The sequence below is a fragment of the Pocillopora damicornis genome, chromosome 11 (assembly GCF_964200805.1).
Source record: "Pocillopora damicornis chromosome 11, jaPocDami1.2, whole genome shotgun sequence".
In the NCBI taxonomy this organism is placed as follows: domain Eukaryota; kingdom Metazoa; phylum Cnidaria; class Anthozoa; order Scleractinia; family Pocilloporidae; genus Pocillopora; species Pocillopora damicornis.
In genome coordinates this window covers 3,133,200-3,147,532 of record NC_142680.1, presented here as the reverse complement: position 1 = coordinate 3,147,532, position 14,333 = coordinate 3,133,200, and the positions used below count along the sequence as shown (strand labels likewise).

General features: G+C 40.3%; 2 protein-coding genes across 4 annotated transcripts in view; one reads left to right on the top strand and one right to left on the bottom strand.

The window, feature by feature from the left end:
* Positions 1-14,333, top strand: part of LOC149037059 (uncharacterized) — a 68,195-nt gene that overhangs the window by 32,114 nt on the left and 21,748 nt on the right. For 2 of the 3 annotated variants that reach the window (XM_089187638.1, XM_089187639.1), the window contains exons 5-9: positions 583-845; positions 1,400-1,667; positions 2,971-3,063; positions 3,260-3,352; positions 3,588-8,648. In XM_089187638.1, coding sequence (XP_089043764.1) covers positions 583-845; positions 1,400-1,667; positions 2,971-3,063; positions 3,260-3,352; positions 3,588-8,101 — 5,231 coding nt within the window. In that variant the 3' untranslated portion in view covers positions 8,102-8,648. Of the gene's footprint in view, positions 1-582; positions 846-1,399; positions 1,668-2,970; positions 3,064-3,259; positions 3,353-3,587; positions 8,649-14,333 lie in introns of those variants that run through there. The other variant, XM_089187640.1, reaches the window with a different exon arrangement.
* On the bottom strand, positions 11,937-14,223 carry LOC149037060 (uncharacterized). The gene is made up of 4 exons (XM_089187658.1): positions 14,125-14,223; positions 13,067-13,624; positions 12,439-12,612; positions 11,937-12,110 (listed from the first exon to the last, which is right to left on the bottom strand). Exons 2-4 carry the CDS (start codon positions 13,179-13,181, stop codon positions 12,070-12,072), a joined length of 330 nt encoding a protein of 109 aa, XP_089043784.1. The 5' UTR covers positions 13,182-13,624; positions 14,125-14,223; the 3' UTR covers positions 11,937-12,069.

Sequence of the window (14,333 nt, the reverse complement as noted above, 5' to 3'; positions counted from 1 at the left end):
AACTTAGATTTGAAAAAAAAATGAAGGATGCAAATAACAGAGTCAGAGTTCCATGCCAATTTTTTGGAGTGAATGATTCTTAAAACAGGCAAATCCTTGTGGGGTAATTTAGTAGGATCAACTAAGTTGATAATGTAAGAATAGCCACTGACATTTAAAGCTGATGTTTCCAGTGCTAGCCCTTCATTGAAACATCAGCTTTAAAACTCTTCATGGTATGGTGGCCATTTTACGTTATCAACTCAGTTGATGATACTTAATTACCCTGTTATACTCTCCCAATGAGGCAGCACCACAGTTTCTTTTGAAACTTACCCCCTTTATTAAAATCCTCTTGTAGTTGACCTCACTTGCAGTATACCTTTGTTAATTGTCAAACCATCATTTTGCAACAAATTCTTGAAAAATATCTTAAGCCCTGAGAACTGTTGCTCCCTGTGCTCCCAAAATACTCAATCCTTGATCCACATAGTTCTTTCTGTTTTTTTTTTTGTCTTAAGTCATATGCAATGATTTTTGCAGAAACCTGCTATTTACATGTATAAAAATAAAGTAATGATCATTAAGTTGTTTGTCTTTTAGGTTGGAGTGAACAAGTCATCCGTAATCTTCAACAGTGGCAACAGAATGCCAGTAGATGTAAGATCAGCAGCAACACAGACAGACTCTCAGACTTAAAGAAGATTGCTTCAGAAAAGGGCTATAGAATTTCTGACAATCCAGGGTCAGGAAATTGTATGTTCTATGCCTTGTCAGAGCAACTGGAGATTGTCAGAGGAGAAAGGATCTGTCATTTTGAATTAAGGCGTTCCTTAGTTCAGTATCTAAGAGAGCACCCAAAACAGGTGAGTATTTGGTAAAGTACATGTAATCTCTAGAACAGATTGATGCTACAAATGTATCCTCTGTTCCATATTCAAATGAAATGTTAGGAATTATTATTAGAACATTTTCAAGGCTTTTAGCAGGAAAAAAAATTAGTGTATTTGATACATGAAGTTGAAGTTAATACAATTAAAAAGGACAACTTGTCGTAAAGTTTGTATTTACTACAATGTCTTTATTGTTTTTCTTGTTTTAACTTATTATAGAACAACTGTGGGAATTATAATGCTGACAAGTGAACTTGTTTATAGTCATTCGTTTTAATTGATCCTTTTTTGTTATTATTTTAAAGATTGGATATGTTAGTTGTAAAAATTACTCTATCAAACATTACACACAGGGAGTACTATTAAGGACTACTGAGCCTAGCAACTTAAGAGTCTTGTATTTGTCTTTGAACACTTTTGAAGTTAATATTTATTATATGAAAATATTACAATATTGAGTCATTACTAGACTCATTGCTCTTTTGCTATTAATATTACATGTTATCTTGTTGGACTTTCTCTTAAAGGTGGATGGAACAGATCTATTTCACTTTGTTGATAGACATGCAACATGGAATGGTTACTTAAGAGACATGGAACAAGATGGCACTTGGGGTGATCATGTGATTCTCTGGGCTGCAGCAAACTGTTATCAAATAGCCATTCATGTGATTAGTAGTCTTCCAGGCCAGAGTGAGGTAATTATCAACCCAGATTGTCCATTTGACCAAAGCAAGCATCTTGTACTGGGACATGTCCATGAAGTACACTATGTCAGCCTTCAGCCCTTGCAAGGTAAGGCTTAGAACATAACACATTTAAAAATTGGCCTATCCGTGAATTTTGCAAACAAGATATTTTAAATGTTATAACTGAGTGCATTCTATTTTAGTCCTATACAGCTACAGGCCGCACATGTCTCTACGAATTACCATTTCATAAAAGCCTGCAGAGCTGACAGTTTTGATTTATCTGTGATGTAAATAAACCTCTGCAGGCTGGTGCATGCAAATTATATAGTGAGGCAAGTTGTTGGTATTCCATTCATTTCATAATTCATCACCACATTGTGAGTAATCAGAAAAGTGTGTAATGTCAATGAAATAATTTGTCATTGAGTGACATTAAGAGATGATGAACCAACTTCCTCAGAAGACAAGCAGAAAATAATGTTACTCGATTGCTAATACTGTAGGTAATGGTAATTAACTATGTTTTTTTAACTGTAGAGTTTTAAGTGCGGTTAAATTATTAAGTTAACTCTTTTTACCAGATGCCGTAGTAAAGAAGTCCAGGCAAGTTTCAAATGAAAAGGTTACACGAAGTTCGTCCTCTGTCGTAACTCAGTCTGTGAAGCGCCCTAGAGGTAAATTTCATCGTAAGTCCTACAATCCAGCGCTTTTTAAAACCTTTCACCCCTTTTTTTCTTTTTTTTTTTGCTATTAAAGAACAGCTATATGAACAAGCCTCCTGTTATCTTTGAAAGAGCCATTCGCTGCTCTTGCCATTTTAATCTCGGTGATTAAACTTTTTTTTACCCGATGCCGCAGGAAACAAATCCAGGCAAGCTTCAAATAAAGAGGTTAAACAAAGTTCGTCTTCCATTGCCACTCAATCTGTGAAGCGCCGTAAAGGTAAATTTCATCTTAAGTCTTACAACGCCATTGGTTGGAAATCCAGCGCTTTTTCAAAACTTTCCACCCTTTCTTTTTTTGCAATTAAAGAACAGCTTCATGAAGCCTGCACATAACAAGCCTTCTGTTATCTTTGAAGGAGTCATTCGCTGCTCTTTCCATTTAAATCCTGGTGATAAAACTTTTTTTTTACCAGATGCCGTGGTAAACAAGTCTAGGCGAGCTTCAAATGAAAAGGTTAAACGACGTTCGTCCTCCGTTGCCACTCAATCTGAGAAGCGCCTTAAAGGTAAATCTCATCCTAAGTCCTACAACGCCATTGGTTAGAAATCCAGCGCTTTTTAAAAACTTTCCACCCTTTTCTTTTTTGCCATTAAAGAACAACTTCATAAAGCCTGCATGTAACAAGGAGTCATTCGCTGCTTTTGCCATTTTAATCTTGGTTATTAAACTTTTTTTACCAGATGCCGCGGTAAACAAGTCCAGGCAAGCTTCAAAGGAAAAGGTTAAACGACGTTCGTCCTCTGTTGCCACTCAATCTGTGAAGCGCCGTAAAGGTAAATTTCATTATAAGTCCTACAACGCCATTGGCTGGAAATCCAGCGCTTTTTCAAAACTCTCCACCATTTTTTTTTTTTGCCATTAAAGAACAGCTGCATGAAACCTGCATATAACAAGCCTTCTGTTATCTTTGAAGGAGTCTTTCTCTGCTCTTGCCATTTTAATCTTGGTGATTAAACTTTTTTTTACCAGATGCCGCGGTAAACAAGTCCAGGCAAGCTTTAAATGGAAAGGTTAAACGACGTTCGTCCTCTGTTGCCACTCAATCTGTGAAGCGCCGTAAAGGTAAATTTCATTTTAAGTCTTACAACGCCATTGGTTAGAAATCCAGCGCTTTTTCAAAACTTTCCACCTTATTTTTTTGCTATTAAAGAACAGCTGCATGAAGCCTTCACATAACAAGCCATCTGTTATCTTTGAAGGGTCATTCGCTGTTCTTGCCTTTTTAATCTCAGTGATTAACACAATGTTTATTCAAAGACATGTGCGTTCAAGAACGAAGTATGTTGTTTACTTGCAGGTTCCGATCATTGTCTAATTGTGGAACACCTTGAAGGTGAATACATCAGACGCTCCAATGTAAAACCACTGCTGTGGGATAGCGACATCCAACTACCTATTGATGAAGTCTACACAAGGTTGCAAATGAAATGGAGAAAGAAGGCGTACTTTCAGCTAACAGAGAAGGAGGTTCATATGTATGAAATTTTCAAGCCTGCCAGGAAGGGTGAAAAGGGCGCCAGAATGGTACTTGTAGAAGGAAACCCTGGGATTGGGAAGACTACGTTTTGCCTTAAAATTGCAAGTGATTGGGCCAAAAAGTTAGTACCAGTAGAGTTTCACTTCCCCATGTTTCAGTTGTTGTTTCTTCTGAAATGCTGTGATATTCACGAAGATACTAAAGACATAGTCCAAGCCATCGATGAGCAACTTCTGAATGATGACATTAACAATAAGGAAGAATTTTTGGATTACATTAGAGATGGCAAGAATCAGGACAAGATTCTTTTAATTCTGGATGGTCTTGATGAGTTACCAGAAGCATCAGAAAATGTCGTAGATAGGCTCTTTAGAAGAAAAGTTTTCTCGCGCTGTTTTATTTTGGCCACCTCACGCGAAGAAAAAGGAATCGATGTCCGGCGGCGCTATGACTTTGATACACTTTTGCAGATTAAAGGGTTCACCTCAAAGGACGCTAGAGATTACGTCAGAAAGCATTTTAAAAGCGTTGATCCACAAAATTTGTCAAAAGGCGAGAGGCTCATAGAAGCTGTTCAAACAAATACTCACCTAAGTGTGCTAAGGAGCAATCCGTTGAATCTACTTCTCTTGTGCGTTGTCTTTGAAGACTTTGAAGGGGAACTACCATCTAATCGCACTAAGCTTTATCAGATTATTTTTCGATGCTTGTTGAGGCGATATTGCTCCCGAAATGGCTTGAACGTTCATCGGAATGCCGACAAAGCCCTAGAGAATCAATTTAAAGAGTCCCTGCTTGTGCTAGGGGAGTTAGCGTGGAATTGTCTTCAAGAAGACCGCCGTTCGTTTTCGGAAGAGGAACTGGACAAGTTAGAACATTCGAGGACCCACGTGGGAAGATTTCCAGCTATCAAATTGGGCCTTGTTTTCATGGAAGCCAGTTCAAGGCCAAGTCAGGAACCAAGACATCAGTGTCATTTTCTTCACAAAACATTTCAAGAGTTTTTAGCTGCCTTTTACCTAGCGAACCAGTTGTCAAGCAGACAACTTAACCTTACTGATCATTCTGTTTTCCGCAAGGAAAGTATGTTAGGTAGATACAGACAAGTATTTTTCTTTTTAGCAGGCATATTAGGCATGGAAGGACGGGTGTTTTTCAAAGAGATTGTAACGATTTTAAGAGAAGACTTCAAATGGTGCTACTCGAACCAAGAGTGTGCGTTCTTTCTTGAGCTTTTAAAAGAGAGTGGTGCTGCAGACGATTTAGGCAAAGTTGCCTGCTTTCGTATTCCATTACCAAACGTTTTGAAGTTGGATTATTCAAAGCAGTCTTGGCTTAAACTTATACGATATGCGCACGAAGGCGCCGTACTCGAAGGTGATGTGGCATCAGTACAGCTTACTAAACTGAGCCTGCCGGACGTGCAGTTTTTCAGTAAAGACAATGTGAACGATCTCCATCGAATTCTCGAAAGCAGTCAAACTCTCACAGAGCTTGTCATTGGTAATATCGAGGAAATGCCCACTGATGTTGCAGATCTTTTCGTTGAGAGTTTTTCGTCAAGCACGTCACTAAGAACAGCCACGCTAAAACTGATTGACGTGAGTTCTGAGAGGTGCGCCAGTCATTTTAGCACCTTGCTATCGACTCTCTCGCAATTGGAGTGTCTTTCGCTTGAAGTCTTTGGTTTTTTGAACAACACTGCTGCACAAGCCGTGAAAGCGTTATTTAAATCATCGCTAATTTCTCTCGCCTTCATTGTTCATGGGGATCAGGGTGACTGTCTAATGTCGACTGTTAGTGAAGGACTTGCAGAAGAAACCGCAGTTGAGTCTCTTAGTTTTGTTGTTTATGGAAGAGTTAGCAACCCTGGAATCGCAGCACTGCAGAAAGGTGTTCTGCGAAATAAAACTTTGCACTCTTTAGAGTTACAGGCTTACGGAGATATCCCAGAAGCGTGGGTGGCAGCTGTTGTTACCATACTGGCAGCCAAGAAATCATGGAAGTCTCTTGTTATTCATCCAAATGTATGCGAGAAAATTAAACATGAAGAGAGTTTGCTTCTTTTTCCGATTCAAGGTGATGCCCCATCAGAGAAGTCGTTAACCGTGAACGTCTGTGGTAAACTGAGCGTTATAAGCTTGGAAGCCCTTGAAGATTTTTTCATGAGAAGTTCGCCACTATCTGGTTTGCAGTTGAATGTCCGAGGTGAACTAAGCAATGAAGTTGTGGATCGTCTGGTAGACTATTTTCTGGCTAACAATTCATTGTCCTCACACAGCATTATTAACCTTAGTGGTGAAATCAGAAGCTATAAGGGAACTGCTCTTGAAAGATTAGTTCAAGAGGGTCAAAAACATTCTGTCTCAGTGCACTTGAATGGTCCTGGTGAGGATCACTTTTTAAGTGGTTGTGATACACTCGCTAAATTTTCGCCAGCGTCGGCCGCGTTTTTAGTTGACGGGAAGACTGCCACACTCCTTGAAGTTATTAAGCTATTAAGCTCTGCATCATCAACCACGTTCAATCTCATAGTTAACGATCTCGCTGTTACGTGGAAATACTGGGCCAGCAGTGTAGGTAATGGCTTGGCGAACAGCAGATCATTAACTACATTCAGTCTCACAGTTAACAATCGCGTTGACTTGATGGGAAACTGGGCCAGCGGTGTGGGTGATGGCTTGACGAAAAGCACATCATTGACTACATTCAGTCTCACAGTTCACAATCACGTTGACTTGATGGGAAACTGGGCCAGCGGTGTGGGTGATGGCTTGGCGAAAAGCAGATCATTGACTACATTCAGTCTCACAGTTAACAATCACGTTGACTTGATGGGAAACTGGGCCAGCGGTGTGGGTGATGGCTTGGCGAAAAGCAGATCATTGACTACATTCAGTCTCACAGTTAACAATCACGTTGACTTGATGGGAAACTGGGCCAGCGGTGTGGGTGATGGCTTGGCGAAAAGCACATCATTGACTACATTCAGTCTCACAGTTAACAATCACGTTGACTTGATGGGAAACTGGGTCAGGGGTGTGGGCGATGGCTTGGCGAAAAGCAGATCATTGACTACATTCAGTCTCACAGTTAACAATCACGTTAGCGTGAGGGGAAACTGGACCAGTGGTGTGGGTAATGGCTTGGCGAAAAGCACATCATTGACTACATTCAGTCTCACAGTTTACAATCACCTTGACGTGATGGGATTCTGGCTCAGTGGTGTGGGTAATGGCTTGGCGAAAAGCACATCATTGACTACATTCAGTCTCACAGTTTACAATCGCGTTGACGTGGTGGGAAACTGGGCCACCAGTGTGGGTGGTGGCTTGGCGAAAAGCACATCATTGACTACATTCAGTCTCACAGTTGACAATCACGTTGACGCGATGGGAAACTGGGCCAGCGGTGTGGGTGATGGCTTGGCGAAAAGCACATCATTGACTACATTCAGTCTCACAGTTAACAATCACGTTGACTTGATGGGAAACTGGGTCAGGGGTGTGGGCGATGGCTTGGCGAAAAGCAGATCATTGACTACATTCAGTCTCACAGTTAACAATCACGTTAGCGTGAGGGGAAACTGGACCAGTGGTGTGGGTAATGGCTTGGCGAAAAGCACATCATTGACTACATTCAGTCTCACAGTTTACAATCACCTTGACGTGATGGGATTCTGGCTCAGTGGTGTGGGTAATGGCTTGGCGAAAAGCACATCATTGACTACATTCAGTCTCACAGTTTACAATCGCGTTGACGTGGTGGGAAACTGGGCCAGCAGTGTGGGTGGTGGCTTGGCGAAAAGCACATCATTGACTACATTCAGTCTCACAGTTAACAATTACGATGATGATATGGGAAACTGGACCAGTGGTGTGAGTAATGGCTTGGCGAAAAGCACATCATTGACTACGTTCAGTCTCACAGTTAACGAGTACGTTGACGCGATGGGAAACTGGGCCAGAGGTGTGGGCAATGGCTTGGCGAACAGCAGATCATTAACTACATTCAGTCTCACAGTTTACAATCACGTTGACTTGATGGGAAACTGGGCCAGCGGTGTGGGTGATGGCTTGGCGGAAAGCACATCATTGACTACATTCAGTCTCACAGTTAACAACTACGTTGACGCGATGGGAAACTGGACCAGTGGTGTGGGTAGAGGGTTGGCGAAAAGCACATCATTGACTACATTCAGTCTCACAGTTAACAATCACGCGGGTGAAAAGGGACACTGGATGAACGATATAAGCGAGGGCTTGGCAAAGAACGGTTCTTTAACGACGATAAGAGTTGCATTTAGCTTGTACGGTGAGGACAGAATTGGCTAAACGTTTAGGTAGTCTTTGTTCATTCCATTTTTTCTCCGTCTGTTGAATGCGTGAATAGAACTACGTAGAGCTAGAAATTAGGATAAGGACACAAAAGAAGAGAAACAATCGTGTTAAAGTTCATTTGTAGACTGTGAGAAGTTAACTAACATTTTTAGTCGGGAGGCAAGAATTCAAACGGTTAACATCTTTATAGTCGTCTTTTACTTATCAGTGTTTTCTGTTTGCACAATGTACCAGTTTGGAAAATATTTCGTTCGGACTAACAGTTTACATTAATCCATAGCTGACAAAAAAAGAAAAACATCTGTTGGTAAACATGAATTAGAAACACAGCCCTTTGCGTGTTTTGACGCAAGGAGTGCGCATGGTATTAATTAGAAACGAAGTCATAAAACTGATGCGTTGAAATACCAGATGCCGACACAAAGAGATAAAGTTTCAGTGATCTTTTCTACTGTTGTCAACGTTTTATAAGATGAGCCTAAATGCAGATGCGCTGTATCGAATTTTCCGTGAACTTTCTGAAAAATTTATTTATTTTTAACCGGCTCCAAAGTATTGCCTATCCCGCTTATTTCCCGACCCAACCAACCATTCAGTAATAGGCACATCTCAAGAATAGCAACCGAGATTTGAAATATACCATAAGAAAAAAAAGAACTCCTAAGGTAAATTATCCAATAGTTCATTTTACAGTTGTGTACTTAATTGCCAAGCCTTTGATTTGGAGTGAGGCGGAAGGTGACCTTGTTGTGATAGAGACCAGTATCTTGTTAGCATGATAACATAGTAATTTACATTTGAAAAGCAGCAAGGTTTGTATCATAACAAGGTCAACCTTAGCCTCACCCCTATTCAAAGGCTTGGCAACGAAGCACACAACTGTAAAATGAACTATTGGTATTGACTGGAAATTTCGCCTGCATGACTCCTGGAAAAATTAGGAGATAAAGCATCAAGTTAACGGCATCAGCACACAACAAAAATGAACCTCCTTTTCCAGTTATACTAAAACCCTACAGCCCCCCTTTCTTTCCTACCCCCCCTCCCCGGCCCAAAACCCTGTGGGGGGGAGGAGGTAATATTCTCTTATTCGCAGCTTATGCAAATATTCTGGTTTAAGTAAACAAAAAGGCTGAAAGAAGACGGTTAAGAATTTAATTTTTCCTGTTTTCGATTTTCCGTTAAAGTCGTGATTAGTCTAAGTAATCGCATAGGCCCCAGGACAATTCAGGATTTCACTTGTATTTTCGAAGTTTTCCCAAAATTGGCAATTTTAAGAAAACTTTGAAAATACAAGTGAAATTAATCCTGAATTGCCTGAGGGCATTTGCGATGACTTATTTATCACATAAAGGGCTGAATTTTTGAGGGAATTGCATTCGTGCGCAATGTCCGCGCGATGAAGCCCTTCAATGCCGCCACAAACGTCAAAACAAACGTAACTGACCTATAGATTCAATTAACATTTTATTTTCAAAATACAGTTTACAACATTATACGGCTTCATTCAGTTCCATTGCAGGCATTAAATCGTTACCGCAAATAGCAAAAAGGCTCAGTCAACATCTAGTAATGGTGCCTTCTTGAAGTGCCCTCTTGACTAAGAAAAAATGCCCTCTATCTCTGCCAATTAGCATTCAGTAATTTTGCCCCGTGTCGTAAATGATTTCGTGACAAGCAATTAGACTTGTTTGATCTTCACTATTTTATTCTCTTTCTCACTAGTAACTCCGATCTCGCAATCTACTAACTCAAATCACTTGAAATCACCGATCATATTTCTGTATTTCCGTCATGAATCTATCAACTAATTCAATGCTTCGGTCAAGACACCCCACATGTGATAAACCTGGGTATCAACGGGGTGTGTTATTGCTTATGAGCCTCGAGTGTCACGGTCTGTGCAATCGTTATGCTCTGTTAACTTCTTATTTTAGTTATTTTTTTTTTTAATAAATCGAGGGATAGAGACGACCGCTGTGAGGTGAATCCGGATGTAGCAATTACATGTCCAATTTTACATTTGTTTGATCTAGCACACTAAACTATAAACGTCTAATCAATTTTTTTTGGTGGTGGGGGGGGGGGGGAGGGGTGAGTCGCACCTGGCCCAACGAAATAATGAGAGCTACTCCTCTCTGGTGCTGTACGAGAAACGCCATAGCGGACAAATAGACTCAGAAAAGTGAAAGTTGTATTGACATTTTAACGATATAAAAAGTTGGGGACAGGTGTCACCCGATTTGGGTTTCTATTTCTATCTGTATAGCTATCGAAAGCGTTTAAGTCAACGTTAAAAAAACAAACAAACAAACAAAAACAAACTTTGCGTTCTTTCTTCCCCTTTTTTATTTCCAGGTTATCTATTTTGTTATACTGTCTCGAAAAACTCTCTGGCCGAAATAACGCAAATATTTCGGAAGCCTCGAGTGTCACGGTCTATGTAATCACTATGCTCTGTTAACTTCTTATTTTAGTGACTTTTTGAAAATAAATCGAGGGATAGAAAGGACCGCTACGAGGTGAATCCGGATGTAGCAATTAGGTGTCCAATTCTACATTTGTTTGATCTGGAAATTATGTTTTATGTTAGGGAAAACTTAGCGCAATTTTGATGACTGATGTATGACCAGAGAGGTGCGTAGAAGGTGTGTGTGGGGAGAGATCAGGGTGATACTGATATGTCAACAGAAATAGGTAGTCTTGCTGTGGTTTAATTGGAAGGCCCTTTTGTTAAGAATTTTGAGTAATCGCGCTTTGGTCTTTAAGTAGGCTGGAATACCGTATCAAAGAAAAGGGTGGAAATCAAACCTAGCTCTGCAGTATAGAACCTCTTTTACCCCCGAGTAGTTCGTGACCACCCCGAGTGTTACCAAAATAGCTCCAAAAGTGAGAACCCTCGCTCTTCCCACCTAAAGTGGCCCCAAATCTTAAATATTCCTTATTCCCAAGATCTAGGAATTGGTTCTATCTAATACCATACCTTTCTTTATTGGTTAGTCGCGAGAATTTATGTTAGTTGGACCGTGCGGAGTTCAATTCGGTTTTAAATCAAACGTGTGATTAAAGGGGGATTTAGATTTGATACTCATGAGTGTGAGTCCCAATAGAGTGGGACGACACAAAGTGTTGCATCTAATTAATCAAAACTATGAAGAAATTAGAGAACCAAAATACTCATCCGTTTGACATTTTCATAGATGTAAACATAGTTGACTTTTTCCACGAAAAACTGTACCCAAAAGTTAAGCATTTTCGAGAAACTGTACCCAGAAGTCTGTGTACCAGCGCGTAGGTAGCAGGAATTGTGCAGTGACACAAGCATGACCTTTAAACTGTCCTATCAAACTGTCCAGTCACAAGCATGACGGGTACACTGTTCCATTTGTGCTCCAATTGTATTGCTGATAGCCAATCACGTTCAAAAGATTTTTGATAGCTCTGACGATAAAGTTAAGTCAAGGCAATAGGTTACAACTATCTTCATTCTCATTACTGGACTGACTGATTTGTGTGTCAAAAATGTGAGGTAAATTACTCCATGATTAATCGTGCAAGAAAATGGGCTGGCTGTGCATCAGCACTGAAATGGGCTGGCTGTGCATCAGCACTAAAATGGTTGGCTGTGCATCAGCACTAAAATGGATGGCTGTGCATCAGCACTAAAATGGGTTGGCTGTGCATCAGCACTAAAATGGATTCGCTGTGCATCAGCACTAAAATGGGTTGGCTGTGCATCAGCACTAAAATGGGATACACGGCTGTTCTTGTTATCTCAAAAGATACATGTTCGCATTGTGGGATGCTAAATAAGAAAAGAAATAATCACTTCGGGGAAAATTCGTTAAATTTATTTGCACAGTGCTGCGCTTATATTATCATCAAAGTACATCGTAGCATTTGTTATTCTTGTAATTGTAGCAGTGGTTTTCAGCTTCACATTGTTTAGCTGACAAGCGCAGTTACTTTATCTTGGCTCCCCTGTACTGATAACACACCGAATCTAGCAAATAAAAATGACACAGTAAGCAAAGAAGTTGCTGCGTGGTCAACCTGACATGCACGCGTTTGTGGTGAGAAATTTTCAAGTTTAGAATATCAACTGCTTTTAGAGCTCTTGAATGAGCTTTCAGTGTTTAAGCGAAGCACAGCGGCATTCGGCTTTCGATGCTAACAACTCAGAAGGAGCTTCGCTAATGATGATGGTTATAACTGCGTGATGTTCAACTTATATAGGAGGGTAAATTTTACCAAGTCTTAAAGATGAAGGTTTCAAGCCCATCTAATTTCTCTCCTTTATAGAGATGGCTCTTAGATGATAATTTTCCTACCTTTGCTGTAGTAGCATATGGCTGTCATCATATTGCGCCTTCGTGTATCCCACCCATCCGACCAAAAGCATCTATCTGGTTTACTCTCACAGTCCTCCTGACTGGTATGCCATGGTGCGGCCATAACTGAAATCTGTAATACATACTCACCAGGAGTCACGCATCCGCTGGGTACTAAAAAGGGTAAAAATCATAATTTATACCAGTAAGATTTCCAAAGTACAGTATCCATTCGCCTGGTTTTGTTAAAACACACAATACCAGAGTGCTTTTCGTTTCAGTCAGTGTCGCCCCCCACCCGCAAATAAATACAGATACTGTATGTGGGATGCTTGTCACAAATTTAGGAGAGGAATGCTCTGGATCAACATCTAGTTCTCTGTAGCTCAGTGGTAAAGCATGGGAGCATAAATCTGAAGGTCTGGGTTCCATTCCTTCTAAGGATTCGGACAGTTTCTTTGATCAACGCCCGTAACTCCCCCACCCCCCCCCCCCCCCAAATAAAGTAAAAGTCAATCTCCCCTTATTTTCGACTGAGTTCAACAAGTCATTGTCTTTCTTATTCTAATATTTTCGTGTTGGTGTGAAGGTTCCCATATCATTTAGCGCTAAAAATTTGCTCAATTACCTGCTTCTAATGTAAATGTGTCCTCCATGCTCGGGAAGTTTCTAGTATAAAGGTTCTTATATCCCGTAACACTTCCACGGCCGCCGTCATGAAACTTCAACCAGTTACTCCTCATACTTTCATACCTTTCACCTGCTTTTCCTTGAGTTCGGATGCCAATCACAGGGCCCCTCTTGCGAGATACGATAAAATTGAATCTGTACCGGTCTTTGGCACTGACTCTCGTCAGCTTGTTGGCGTACACGCCATACTGAGAGTAAACTGGATCTGCGTCGAACTAATAGCCAGATGGATTTTTGGAGCTGGAGAGAATCTCAAATCTGAATACATTTTCTTTGTTGGCTCTAAGGCAGTGAACAATGAATGTTGTTTTTGTTCCAGGTATGGTTATATCTTTTCGTCCAACGGCATCTTTTGCACCGCAACAGCGCGTACGCAGGTATGACGTATCACCTTTATGTGTGGGGTAAGCCCACACGTACTTGTCATTGAAGGTCTTGATTCGAACGTACTTTCGATCCCTGCTATTAGGCTTTGGGCAGATCTGTTCTAAAAATGCTGTAATTCAAAAATGGTAGTTTTATGTAACTTGAGAGCCCGGTTAAATTTTTTATATATGGGACTCTTTGATTAGGAATACTTAAACTACTTCAGGTCAAGTCACACGCCTGTTTTTCATCAGAGTCAAAGCAAAAAAGTCTTATTGCCTCCCCAGTTCCCTCCCGAAAGCGCTAGTTTTGTTATAAGAACTTTCCAACATTTTTCCTTTTTGATGGAAATTATTTAAGGTCTAGTAGATTGTCTTTCATAAGATCAAGTTCTAACTCAAATAAACGGCTTCCTTTCCTTCGAGATCAAAATATGGCACAATGGGTGTCGAGCTTATGGTTTACAACAAACAGAACCCAGCCACTCCGCTTTACTTTCAGTGATTTTGTTCTGCTTAGTAAACGAGATGCATTAATATCACATCATCATTATGTTCCTATCGAACTTAATATCAGTTACGTTATCTCAAAAGTAGCCACAAGTCGAATTAGGCATCTGCTAAAGTTCACCTGTTTCATTGTGGTTTGACACTTGTTCTCCATAACGCAGTAATCTACCGTTAATGCCTGAAAATACAATATGATCACGCTAGGAATATATATATTTTTTCTATTTACACTGAATTGTTGGCCTTGTTTTATGACGCCGTTCTCATTTGGAAATCGTAGTGAATCTTCATCAAACAATTTAGTGGAAAAAGGTTCTTTAATTCAGCTAA

Coding starts and splice junctions, on each gene's coding strand:
- LOC149037060 (XM_089187658.1), bottom strand. CDS start 13,181: ATGAGGAGTAACTGGTTGAAGTTTCATGACGGCGGCCGTGGAAGTGTT. Junction 12,613..13,066: donor CACATTTACATTAGAAGCAG/GTAATTGAGCAA, acceptor TACCCTTTTTAG/TACCCAGCGGATGCGTGACT. Junction 12,111..12,438: donor CATATGCTACTACAGCAAAG/GTAGGAAAATTA, acceptor TTTATTTGCTAG/ATTCGGTGTGTTATCAGTAC.